Source organism: Oncorhynchus clarkii, chromosome 9, assembly GCF_045791955.1.
Source record: "Oncorhynchus clarkii lewisi isolate Uvic-CL-2024 chromosome 9, UVic_Ocla_1.0, whole genome shotgun sequence".
NCBI lineage: Eukaryota > Metazoa > Chordata > Actinopteri > Salmoniformes > Salmonidae > Oncorhynchus > Oncorhynchus clarkii.
In genome coordinates, this window is record NC_092155.1 from 45,582,315 (window position 1) to 45,594,681 (window position 12,367).

The following is a 12,367-nucleotide window of genomic DNA, read 5'->3' on the forward strand; positions in this document are numbered from 1 at the left end:
TAAAAAGCACACAAGGAGAACATAAGGAGTACATTTACTTCAAACTTTTGCAGCATAATGACAAATTGCTTTGATATGCCTAAAACTCATGACATCTGTTTAACGAAGCGAGAAGGATCGGAGGACCAAAACGCAACGTGGTAAGTGTCCATATTGATTTATTTAAAAAGCACAACTGAACACTGGAACAAAATAATAAACGTGAAGAAACGAAACAGTCCTGTGTGGCGACAAACACTGACATGGAAGACAAACACCCACAACTGAAACCCAGGCTACCTAAGTATGATTCTCAATCAGGGACAGCAATTGACAGCTGCCTCTGATTGAGAACCATACTAGGCCGAACTCAAAAACCAACATAGAAAAACAAACAGACTGCCCACCCCAACTCACGCCCTGACCATACTAAAACAAAGACAAAAACAAAGCAACTAATGTCAGAACGTGACAATCTGTTCTAAATTTATGCAATATGTGAGTCTACTTAATCCAAATACTTACATAAAAGGTATTATAGATATAAATCATACCAGCATAAATACAGTGCCTTCAGAAATGATCCATGCCCCTTGACTTATTCCACATTTTGTTTTGTTACAGCCTGAATTCTAAATTGATTAAAATCTTTTTTATTTTCACCCATCTACACACAATACCACATAATGACAAAGTGAAAACATGTTTATAGAAGTTTTTGCTAATCAAAATTAAAAACAAAAATATTTAATTTACATAATGAGGTCACAGCCCTGAGTCAATGCATGTTAGAATCACCTTTGGTAGCGATTACAGCTGTGAGCCTTTCTGGGTAAGTCTTAAGAGCTTTGCACACCTGGATTGTACAATATTTGTACATTATTCTTTAAAAAGTCTTCAAGCTCTGTCAAGTTGGTTGTTGATTCTAGCTAGACAGCCCTTTTCAAGACTTGCCATACATTTTCAAGCCTATTTAAGTCGAAACTGTAACTAGGCCATTCAGAAACATTCAACGTCATCTTGGTAAGCAACTCCGGTGTATATTTGGCCTTGTGTTTTAGGTTGTCCTGCTGAAAGGAGAATTTGTCTCCCAGTGTCTGTTGGAAAGCAGACCATGTTTCCCTCTAGAATTTCGCCTGTGCTTAGCTTTATTCTGTTTCTTTTCATACTAAAATAACTCCCTAGTTATTGCCGATGACAACCATACCCATAACATGATGCAGCCACCAACATGCTTGAAAATATGAAGAGTAGTACTCAGTGATGTGTTGGATTTGCTCCAAACATAACACTTTGTATTCAGGATATAAAGTTAATTTCTTTGCCACATTTTTTGCAGTTTTACTTTAGTGCCTTGTTGCAAACAGGATGCATGTTTTGGAATATTTTGTATTGTGTACCGGCTTCTTTCTTTCACTGTCAATTAGGTGAGTATTGTGGAGAAACTACAATGTTGTTGATCCATCCTCAGTTTTCTCCTATCACAGCCATTAAACCCTGTAACTGTTTTATAGTCACCACTGGCTTCACGGTGAAATCCCTGAGCAGTTTCCTTCCTCTCCGGCAACTGAGTTAGGAAGGACGCCTGTATCTTTGTAGTGACTGAATGTATTGATACCACAGGAGGTTCGTGGCACCTTAATAGGTGGAATGTTATCAAATACATCAATCACATGGTTTCCATGTGTTAAATGCCATTCCATGTACTCCGTTCCAGCTATTATTATGAGCTGTCCTCCCCTCAGCAGCCTCCATGATTGATATGTCATCCAAAGTGTACAGAGATGAAGTAGTCATGCAAAAATCATGTTAAATTCCATGCAACTTATTACGTGACTTGTTAAACAACTTTTTACTCCTGAAATTATTTAGACTTGTCATAACAAAGGGCTTGAATACTTATTGATTCAAGACATTTCAGCGTTTCATTTTTTTATTAATTAGTAAACATTTTTACAAACCATTCCAATTTGACATTATGGGGTATTGTGTGTAGGCCAGCGACCCAAAATCTCAATTTAATCCATTATAGATTCAGGCTGTAAGACAACAAAATGTTGAAAAAGTCAAGGGGTAAGATTAATCAATACTAGTAAACAATTCTAGCAAGAAAAGCATTTCCTTGATTCAGTAAAACAGTTGAAATGAACTATTTTCAACTACTTACTACTGATGTTTTGAGTATAACGTTGGATGATCCCTTGGAAATGCTGTTGTGTATTTTTCTGCGGCTGAAAGATAATGATGTAGCACTTCGGGAGAAAGTAGCAGAAGAGGATGCTGTATGAACTGGAAAGCACTGACATTGCATTGAATAACTGTAAATATTTACCATGGTATAATATGCTTGCTGTACAGAAAGTGATCCATGTAAGTATAAGGAAAAGCAGGTACAAGGTGATTGCTTTGGACTCATTGTAGTTTTTGGGCAGGTCTTTCCCCATGTATGAGAAAATAAAGCAAAGACTTACCAAGACTATAGTCAATAACAAGAACATGATCACTGTTCTTCTCATGGCACACTTTAGTATTATTTGATCTCTGTATGATGTCATGTCATTGACTGGTGTGGGAGGGCTGGCAGTGAACACTGTTGTAAGCAACAACAGCTGAAGAACAAAGACTATGGCTATGAGCCACCACTGTCCATTGTGCTTCACCCACCAGCTGTGAATCTTAGGGAACTTGGTGGCCATTTTGAAAATGCACACTATTTGAAAGGAGCGCACAGCGAAACAGCCTAAACAGACAGTGTAGAACAACAAAAATAGAAAATACCTCAACACACAATTGGTCACTGTTGGTTTCCCAAAGAAAAAGAACACACTGATACTGCTTGCACTCAAGCAGCCCAGAAGAAGGAAACACATTGGCCCACCGGCAGACTTAACAACCGGCTTGTCATAGTTCAGTGCAAAAAGAATGACAATGGCTAGTGTTAGCGCTAACAGGACGCCTGTGGAAAACATGAGTGTGATGGCGATAGGGTCTGTGAAAAGTATATACTCCACTGAACGCTGTGTGCAAAAGGTGCTTCCTGGTTTGGACCACTCTGTCTTCCTACAGTCGATGCAGCTGTATGGGTCGTCTGTTTGGCAAGAAGACGATAGTCAATGATGAGCCAGGCACCATGCATGCATTATATCATCTCCAGTGGAAGAGCTCATGAGGACAGAATTAGTAGGTCTATGGTAACATTTGGACCAGGTGTGAAGTGTGTTTTCTAGTAGGAAGCAAAACACCAAAAACAAGCTGAAACAAAAATCTACATAAATAATGTCACATTCCTTTTCTTCTTACTTTAACCCCCACGAGTGTCAATGGACACCATCATCCAATAAGATTTCTCTCTTTATCCCTGGACCTCTTACCTGTGTAGTTGACATAAGTCATACCAGGGCAGACGTTACACTGGAAACAACATTGATGGAGTCCATCTATCTTCTTTGCAAATCCTTCGGAACATTCAGGGGAACAGCGTGCGACAGGCACCTTCAGAAAGACCAAAGGTTGCGATTAAGTGGACTTTGTCATACATGTAAAATGGAAAAATATGATTCATTAATGATTTATGATTTATTAAAACCAGAAAAAATGACTTACTTGGTCAGCATACCAGTGAATTTGAGTGTTGTTGATAGAGAAGGGAACGTCAAGTGTTGGATCAGTTTCATAAGAGCCAACTTTCTCGGCCTGGCCACTCTGGTTCCAGAAAACAATAGCATAAGAAGTAGATGTCGGGTCTCCATTGCTGTCAAACTCAATATGCCGGTTCAATATTGTGAAATTTGACCTCTTTAATTCTCGGAGAAGCTGAAATCAGACAAGAATGTAGTGTTGCAAGAGCATTTGTGGTGTGTAAACACTATAACAATGTTATAGGGATTATTCACTATTGATTCACACTTTCAAAGGTTCACAAAGGTGTGGACATTTAAAGGTAGACTTAGCAATGACAACATCAGACACGTTGGGGTACGAATTTTGATTACTGACGTCAACAAAATCTGGCACAATTGGCTTTTCCAAATGTGGCAATATGGGCAGGCCACAAATTAGAGCAAACAGATAATGGCTGTCCTGGCAGGTTCAAATGTTGCTTCTATTGATGCTGTTGTCTGTAAGCGGGAAGTTGCCCTACAGTGTTTGATGATGTCACATGCTAAATCTACCTTTAAAGGCACACTCCAGCCTCCCCATAACCTAATTTATCACAAGTGTAGCCTAGATGCATCCTTTCAATTGATGTATTCTTCAATATTGTAACGCCATTTCTCTTCAAACAAAAGTATGTGGACACCCTTTCAAATGAGTGGATTCAGATATTTCAGCCACTCCCCGTGTATAAAATCGAGCACACAGCCATGCAATCGCCATAGACAAACATTGGCAGTAGAATGGCCCGTACTGAAGAGCTCAGTGACTTACAACGTGGCACCATCACAAGATGCCTCCTTTCCAACAAGTCAGTTCGTAACACTTTCTGCCCTGATAGACCTGCCCCAGTCAACTGTAAAGTGCTATTATTGTGATGCAGAAACGTCTAGGAGCAACAACAGCTCAGCCGCGAAGTGGTAGGCCACACAAGCTCACAGAACGGGACCACCGAGTGCTGAAGTGCATAGCTTGTCTGTCCTTGGTTGCAACACTTACTACCGAGTCCCAAACTGCCTCTGGAAGCAATGTCAGCATAAGAACTGTCCTTCGGGAGCTTCATGAAATGGGTTTTGATGGACGAGCAGCCGCACACAAGCCTAAGATCACCATTCGCAATGCCAAGCATCGGCTGGAGTGGTTTAAAGCTCACCGTCACTGCACTCTGGAGCAGTGGAATGTGTTCTCTGGAGTAATGAATCACACTTCAAAATCTGTCAGTCCGACGGACAAATCTGGGTTTGGTGGATGCCAGGAGAACGCTACCTGCCCTAATGTATAGTGCCAACTGCAAAGTTTGGTGGAGGAGGAATAATGGTCTGGGTCTGTTTTTCATGGTTCAGGCTAGGCCCTTTAGAACCAGTGAAAGAAAATCTCTAAAGCAAACAATGACATTCTAGACAATTTGTACTTCCAACGTTGTGGCAACAGTTTGTGGAAGGCCCTTTCCTGTTTCAGCATAATTCCCCTGTGCAAAAAGCGAGGTCCATACAGAAATGGTTTGTAACGAGATCGTGTGGAGGGACGACTGGCCTGCACAGAGCCCTGACCTCATCAAACACCTTTGGGATGAATTGGAGCGCCGACTGCGAGCCAGGCATAATCACCCAACACCAGTGCCCAACATCACTAATGCCCTTGTGGCTGAATGTAAGGAAGTGCCCGCAGCAATGTTCCAACATCTAGTGGAAAGCCTTCCCAGAAGAGTGGAGGCTGTTATAGCAGCAAAGAGGGGACCAACTCCATATTAATGCCAATGATTTTGGAATGTTCGACGAGCAGGTGTCCACATACCTTTGGCCATGTAGTGTATATGCAAAGTTTCAAATGCTTACCATAAATGGATACACAGTTACATTGTCACTGCATCCCTTAATGTCACATAGTAACAAATTATGTAACGCGTGGGCCATAGCATAAATGGCAGAGTAAGTTGCGAAAGAATATGATGGGTTTTCACCGATGATCTCTTCTGGGCTCACATCACTACAGAGGTCACAAGCTTGATTGCATGTTTGTCTGGATGGCGTTTGTTCACAGGTTGAAGGCCTATTATTCCTTTGTGTTTGGGACAAATAGACAAAATCCTTAAACCCAGGTAATGGCATCACTGTCTCTGTTATTCCAATGATAGTGCCAATCGCCTTGATTCCACTCAATCTGGGGAGGTTCTTGTTCAAGGACCAACTGTCGCCTGCAATCCACACTTTGCTGTGTATGTTGTGCTTGATTGCTGATTTAATGAACGCAACAGCGCTGCTCTGCCCGGCAAAAACTATAATGACCTCTATGCTAAGACCCTCTAACTGTTGAAGTATTTCATAGTGATCAGACATTTCGTTGAGCTCTTTTGCATAAGCCAAGCAGATCTTCGTGTCTTTCAGCTTGCTTTTGAACAGCTGGAGGCCATTTTGGCTGTTCTCATCGCCGCTGCTGACAAATGCAACCCAGTTCCAATTAAAGTGCTGTATAATCAGAATGATCAGATGTATTAAGTCTTTGTTACTAGCTGTGGTTCGCAGGAATGAGGGATATTTCCACTTGTCACTTAAAACAGAACTGGAGGACCCATAATTTACCTGTGAAGAAAAAGATGTCCATTTTAGACATACATAGACAAGAATAACCCAAATAGGGTGGTGACCTACCCAAACCTCCTAGTAGAGAGCTACTAGGAGTGCAGAATTTTATTTCAGCCATGCTCTTAACACGCCTGATTCAGTTAATCAAGCTCCTGATGTTAGAGAAGGGCTGGAATAAATACCTGCACACCCAGTAGCTCTCTGGGTGTACCCCAGCCTTAATACACTTTTTTTTAAAGTGATCAAAATGACCTAAAGTAAGTATGAATTACCATGGGAATTAGATTCATCGCAAACATGGGAGCAACAGTCATAGACTCCATGCTTCTAAATGGACCGGCCACAGCTATGACTTTGGACAGATACTCGTTGACGCACCTCAGAACTTGAATTGATCCATTTCTGGAGATCATATTTAAGATTGCCTGAAAGTTGAATTTGTCTGAGCAGTGGTCGAATATCTCATAACCGAGCGATACATTGGGCAGGATGAGGCTGGAGTTATTGATCTCTTGTACAGCGAACCTCATCACCTGAAACATCCGATAACTTGACAAGGTAAACGACTGTCTGTGGAAAGAGGAACAGGGTGTACACACAGCAAATTAGTAGATTTTTCCTGGTGTGACTACTGGCATATGCAATTTGAAGTGTTTAATCACTTCACATACTGCGGTTTGTTTCACCTAATTTGTCAATTTACTTTGTTAAAGGGGAAGTTTAGTATTTTACAACTTAAAGGAAAGATTCACCCATTTGTAATGTTATATATTGTTTTGTGCATGTCTGAGTGATGTTCTATCAATTCCCAGGGTCATTTCATGTTTTCATGTGTATCTGAGCTATTGCTTTTCAAGGTATAAATACAGCCGGTATGACGAGTTTTGCATCACAACAGCCATTACAAACTTTAGCTAACTTTAGCCAACAGTTAAAAACAGTGGGAGTGATTGGGGCACGAGGCACATAGGGCAAGAATGTAATCAACTCAAGTATTTGGTTTAAGATTACTTTAAAATGTGATTTGGCCCTTCTTTTATCATGTGCCACATGCCCCAGTCACTTGCCACATGCCCCAGTCATTGATTTTTAGCTGGCATTAGTTAAAGTTAGCTTGTTTGTGGTGGCTGTTTAAAGAAAACCATACCACGGATTACAGTTTATCCTGACCAATAGACTACTTTACAACATGAAGTTGTAAAAAACTCAACATTCCCTTTAAAGTGTCAATCTGCGATTGGTGCATCCAAAGTTTTACTTTTAAATTAATGATATATACACATTCATTCTTATATTCTTATAATTGACTTCATGAGCTTAGCTCAACAATCGTATAGTGATGGGTTGTGCACAAACTAACTGATCTTTTTGAATGGCTCTTTTGGGTGAACGTCGGGAACTGAATCACATCTGTAAAAAAGCCGTTAATTTGTTTCCCTGATTTGCATTCTACTACCGCTTTCTGATCTCCAGATAACGATTATCTGTAGATAAGTTATAAAAACATTCTCTGAAGATTGTAATTCCTCACTGCAGGAACAATACATAGTGAGGGGAGAGACATTTTCTGGTCCACCACACATTTTTGCAGTGCGTTCATTGAATTTTTTTTTTCTTTCGTTGCAGGCCACAATAATTTGTTCAGGTAAAAGAAAACTAATTTCACGATCTCACATAATGGCAGGCAAAGAGGGGTTAGGAGTAACTGATTGCATGTAATCAATTGCATGTAATCTGATTACAAAAAAACGAACCAGTTACGTCACCAGCAAAAATATTGTAATCAGATTACGGATACCTTGAACAACTAGGATTACTTCTTGGATTACTTTTCAATTCAGAAAGGATGTTTGTGGGAAGAAATACATGGACACCTTTCTGTTTTCTCAATGATATTCCATTCAGAATTTAAAAAATATGCAAGTTTAACTTTGTTCCACCTGAGCGAGTCTGATCACAAGTCGGAGACCACTATTATGACACATCAAATGCGTTTGCTGGATCCTTTTTGTCTTCTAATGCCTCAAGGGGAAAGTAATCCAAAAAGTAAAGGAAAGTTACATTACTGATTACAATTTTGTACAGGTAACTAGTAACGGTAACAGATTACATTTAAAGAAAGTAACCTACCCAACCCTGCAGGCAGGTTTGTAGGCTTTATATAAGAGATTAGCAATTTTTACATTGTTTTAGGTAAATTTTTAAGCGCTAATGAGCGAAGAGCTGTTTGGGAGCCAAATTAATGTCTCTCTTAGCTGAACGAATCCAAATGTGCCGGTTTACTGAAAAGACTTGGAATGCTCATCACTACGTCGTACCCCATCAGAACCCAACATACACATTTTTTTTACCCCAAAGTTAGTAAACAATGTAATTGTAGATACACTGTATAGTCTCAAAAAACATTTGAAACTATAATTTTGATCTCATGGAGGGTCAGTCCACGCCTCCATAGTATATACTGTACATTTGAAAGTGGTTACATTTCTCCAGACCCATCCCTCAGCTATTTACCAAAACAGAGGTGGGGTGCCCGCTTTGTTATTGCTGCAGATTGCTCCTTTAAGTGAGGTTAAACATTTGGTATAATACATTTACAGTACTATAACATTTCAAGTTACTTACATGGATTGAACTCAGGTGTCTCCAACTCAGTTTCTGGAGAGGTACTGGGTATGCAGGCTTTTATTTCAACCCAAAACTAGAACAAGTTGACAATCAACTTGGTCTTCAGTACGAACATTGCTTAATTACATTGGTTGTGTTAATATTGGGCTGGAAGAAAAACTGCACGCCCAGTGGCTCTCCAGGACCAGAGATACGATTTCCCTGATGGTTGAAAGGTATGTTGAATGGTGTGCTACAGCACTCACCGAGAGCAATCCACAATCACCGGTCGGTTGTAAACAACCGAGCTGTTGCGATGATGAATGTCGAAAAGGCCTCCCAGTATGTATTCTCCATCTAGTTTAAACTCAGAGGCTGAGCAAGAATATGATTCAGGTAAGGCATGCTGAAAAGACCCCAGCATTACCAGCAAGGCCAGGAGATGTTTCATCGTTGCCTTCACATGTAGTCAGTCTGAGAAGACAAGAGGGGCTGTGCCTACACCAAATGCTCAGGTACTGGTGAAGATGGCTCCCCCACTTTGCATAGGGATGCTTTACATGCAATGATTTATATGCACCATTACATCAGGCAGGAGTTCCTCAGTCAGACTGGAAGCAAATGTGCAGCACTGAACAGGAAATCCATGACCCGAAGTGAACTAGAAATGTGCATTGAATTGCTGGTACTGGTTTAAAGGATGAATGGTGTGGTAAAGGAGTTGGCACCGAGAGCATTGATTGATTTCACTGTCCAACCCTACCCAGGTGGGTCAAATGTACCATGACTAGCTCCATCCTTTCTGCAAATGTAACATTTGCGCAATGATTAATGGACTTGTTTTCCAAACACAAGATGTGTCAGTGAATAGATACACAATATACCTCATACAGTAATACACATGTATCAATGTAATAGTTATTTCTAAAAAGCAAATATGGATGAACGTTGACAAAATGTCAGCGGTCCCAAAGCATGAAGCAGAAACAGCCACCTCATTAGAAGGGACACAGTTTCTTTAATAGCAATTGGAGTGAAAAAAATACACTTAAAGTTATTAAAATCAAGTTTTGTTTATAATTGCAGCACAAGAAAAAACAAGAACATGCAATCTCTTTCTTGAGAAAGTGTTTATAAATCTAGAATCCAATTTTACCAGGTTTTGTTTTCATTCATTTTTTTTTATATGGCATATGATAAATTGAACACTTGGAAATAGTAGCCTTATAATGTCCGAAGAAAAAATAACGTTCAAAATAATCTCTAAACAAATGTTATCTTTGCCATATATATAAATCCACAAGACAACTCTTGGAAACATGATGTACTTTGACAGGGGGAAAAAAGTCTGATCCTTCTTTACAGGGCTGATCAAAGGTTTTCCAAAATGTCTCTCTGGTTACCAAAAATACTACTGCACACTTTTCATAAGATACCTGACCGGCATACTGATAAAAATGCCCAAAAATGTGAGGGGTGGGGGCCAAAAAGAAAAAAAAGTGTTCACAACCCCCTTCATCCATTTGTTACATTAAAAGCTCTCAATCTCAATTTTCTTATGTTTCCTCTGCAAAAGAAGAGAGAGAGAAAATATTTTTGTTTGGAATGATTAGTAGATTACCACATATTTGTCTAAAGTAAAATACAGAATATGAGTTTATCAAGACTGCTATATTTGCATGGAATGGACCCCAGTTTCTAAACAGTTGGCCTCAGTGTAGAAGGTATTTCATTATTATTCTATAATGATACTATAAAGTACATTTTAAAGTAACTGTCCAGAGAAAATCTAACTTTTCTGTTAACTCATACACAAATAATGTTGTCTCATTCTATACTTGTACACTTCAAAAACCACACCTCAAACTTGTGTCATACACACCTTTAAAAAAAAAAAACACTAGCCATTTCCTCATGGAGGATGTTGTCATCCTCCTGAGGAGGAGCTGGCCAATCAGCGGTCTACTTGAATTCACATTTTTTATGACCAGTATACGCCCACACCATTCTGTTGGGATATGCCCACACCATTTCAACACAGAAAATGTACTGTTTTACATATTTAATAACTATTTTTTGGAAGGAAAACTATTTCACCTCTATTGTAATTAATTATAGGTCATATTTCATAGAAATCTGGAAACACTGGACAGTTACTTTAAGAAATCTAAACTCGAAAAATGAACTATTTAAAATTATATTCACAGGGGGGCGCATCACAAAAATCTGAGGTTTAACTTGATTGGCTCGTCCATAGCTAGATGCCACCTCCATAAAGTAATCTCTATCATTTAGTTTCCAGGAGTGCTGAATGACACAGTATTATATTTATCTTCGACTGTACAAGCAAAGCGTCTTCTGACATGATGGGAAAGCAGGTGGACTAAACACAAAAAGGGATTATATGGCTACATAGGGCAAAACAAGAACACATTTTAATAAAATCAGCCACACTTAACTTGAACGAGGCATTCTTAAACCTCACTGTACATAATGTCTTAAAAAAACATGACATGAAACATTTCATAATCCTCCATGATGGTTTATTCTCTGGAGAGTATACTAACTCAGTCTTGGCCATGCAGGGATTTGCACTCTTAGCTGACTTGTTATCTAGCCAACCTCCTATACATAAATCACTGCTTTTGCCATAAATAGATGGTTGGATTATGGTTCTGAATAGTTACAGTATGATAGGTATTGTATGTAGTTAGTGAATCCTTGTTCAAGTGAAGCATAACCAGTCATTGAAAAGTAACTGCATTAAAATACAGTGGACAAATTTAGGTTGGGGGGGTGAGGGTGGGGTGGGGGGGGTTCAAGCCGGCACAAAAATACACTTGATCTCAGAGACACATCATTCATCAATTTAAATATTTCATATTTACTTCAATTTCAAAATGTTACATCTTATCGTTATTTCAATCTAAACCTAAGGACTTCCCATAATTACACGTTATAAACGAGTAGGTACCAAGTCTTCAATCAAAAGTAGTTACTTTGCTTGGAGACAGAGCAGTGCACAGCAGTTGAAAAGGGATAGTCGTTAAGAATCCACAACTGAAATTTCTACTGAAATTCATCCAGTGCCGCCCCCTCTAGCAGAGTTTATACTTACCCCATGGGGTTACAAGGCAAAGGGCGACACTGCGTTTCATCCACTGACTTAAGACAATGTTATCCCGCGGCTGCAAGATGGCTCACCGACTCATATCCCCATAATAACCAAAGGCAGAGTTTTCTTGTGACTACAGCAATCCTCAGCACTAATAACATCAATCACTGTCACCATTTTGGATCAAAACTCTCTTTTCCCATTTCTCTTTTTTTTCTTCAATCCCCTCACAGACAATCATTGACCCCTGTTCTCCACCATATACTCTTTTTCCACAACTTTTCATTTTCAAAATGGGGGAAGGGGGTGGGGGGGTTATTTTAACTAGCAAAAGGTTTCCCTGTGTCTTCCTTGCCTCTGTAAGTCCTCTTCCCGTGCGTGAAGGGTAGGTATCTATACTTGACCATATGCTGGAAGTAGGAGAAAAGAC

At 39.6% G+C, this 12,367-nt stretch overlaps 2 protein-coding genes and 1 long non-coding RNA gene across 4 annotated transcripts in view; 1 reads left to right on the forward strand and 2 right to left on the reverse strand.

The window, feature by feature from the left end:
• LOC139416406 (uncharacterized) overlaps window positions 1–12,367 on the forward strand; it is a 24,533-nt gene continuing 12,166 nt past the window's right edge. The window contains exon 1 of the long non-coding RNA XR_011635092.1: window positions 1–140. This is a non-coding gene — a long non-coding RNA (uncharacterized lncRNA). The remainder of the gene's footprint in view (window positions 141–12,367) is intronic.
• On the reverse strand, window positions 2,139–9,228 carry LOC139416994 (taste receptor type 1 member 1-like). The gene is made up of 6 exons (XM_071166227.1): window positions 9,089–9,228; window positions 6,488–6,785; window positions 5,469–6,212; window positions 3,583–3,792; window positions 3,351–3,471; window positions 2,139–3,067 (listed from the first exon to the last, which is right to left on the reverse strand). The coding sequence occupies exons 2-6, from the start codon at window positions 6,755–6,757 to the stop codon at window positions 2,139–2,141; spliced, it is 2,274 nt and encodes a 757-aa protein (XP_071022328.1). The 5' UTR covers window positions 6,758–6,785; window positions 9,089–9,228.
• Window positions 9,821–12,367, reverse strand: part of LOC139416405 (retention in endoplasmic reticulum sorting receptor 1) — a 21,386-nt gene continuing 18,839 nt past the window's right edge. The window contains exons 7-8 of one of the 2 annotated variants that reach the window (XM_071164988.1): window positions 12,293–12,347; window positions 9,821–10,389 (exon numbers count right to left, since the gene is read on the reverse strand). In XM_071164988.1, coding sequence (XP_071021089.1) covers window positions 10,379–10,389; window positions 12,293–12,347 — 66 coding nt within the window. In that variant the 3' untranslated portion in view covers window positions 9,821–10,378. Of the gene's footprint in view, window positions 10,390–12,007; window positions 12,348–12,367 lie in introns of those variants that run through there. The other variant, XM_071164987.1, reaches the window with a different exon arrangement.

Coding starts and splice junctions, on each gene's coding strand:
- LOC139416994 (XM_071166227.1), bottom strand. CDS start 6,757: ATGTTTCAGGTGATGAGGTTCGCTGTACAAGAGATCAATAACTCCAGC. Junction 6,213..6,487: donor CGATGAATCTAATTCCCATG/GTAATTCATACT, acceptor TTTTCTTCACAG/GTAAATTATGGGTCCTCCAG. Junction 3,472..3,582: donor TTCACTGGTATGCTGACCAA/GTAAGTCATTTT, acceptor GTCTTTCTGAAG/GTGCCTGTCGCACGCTGTTC.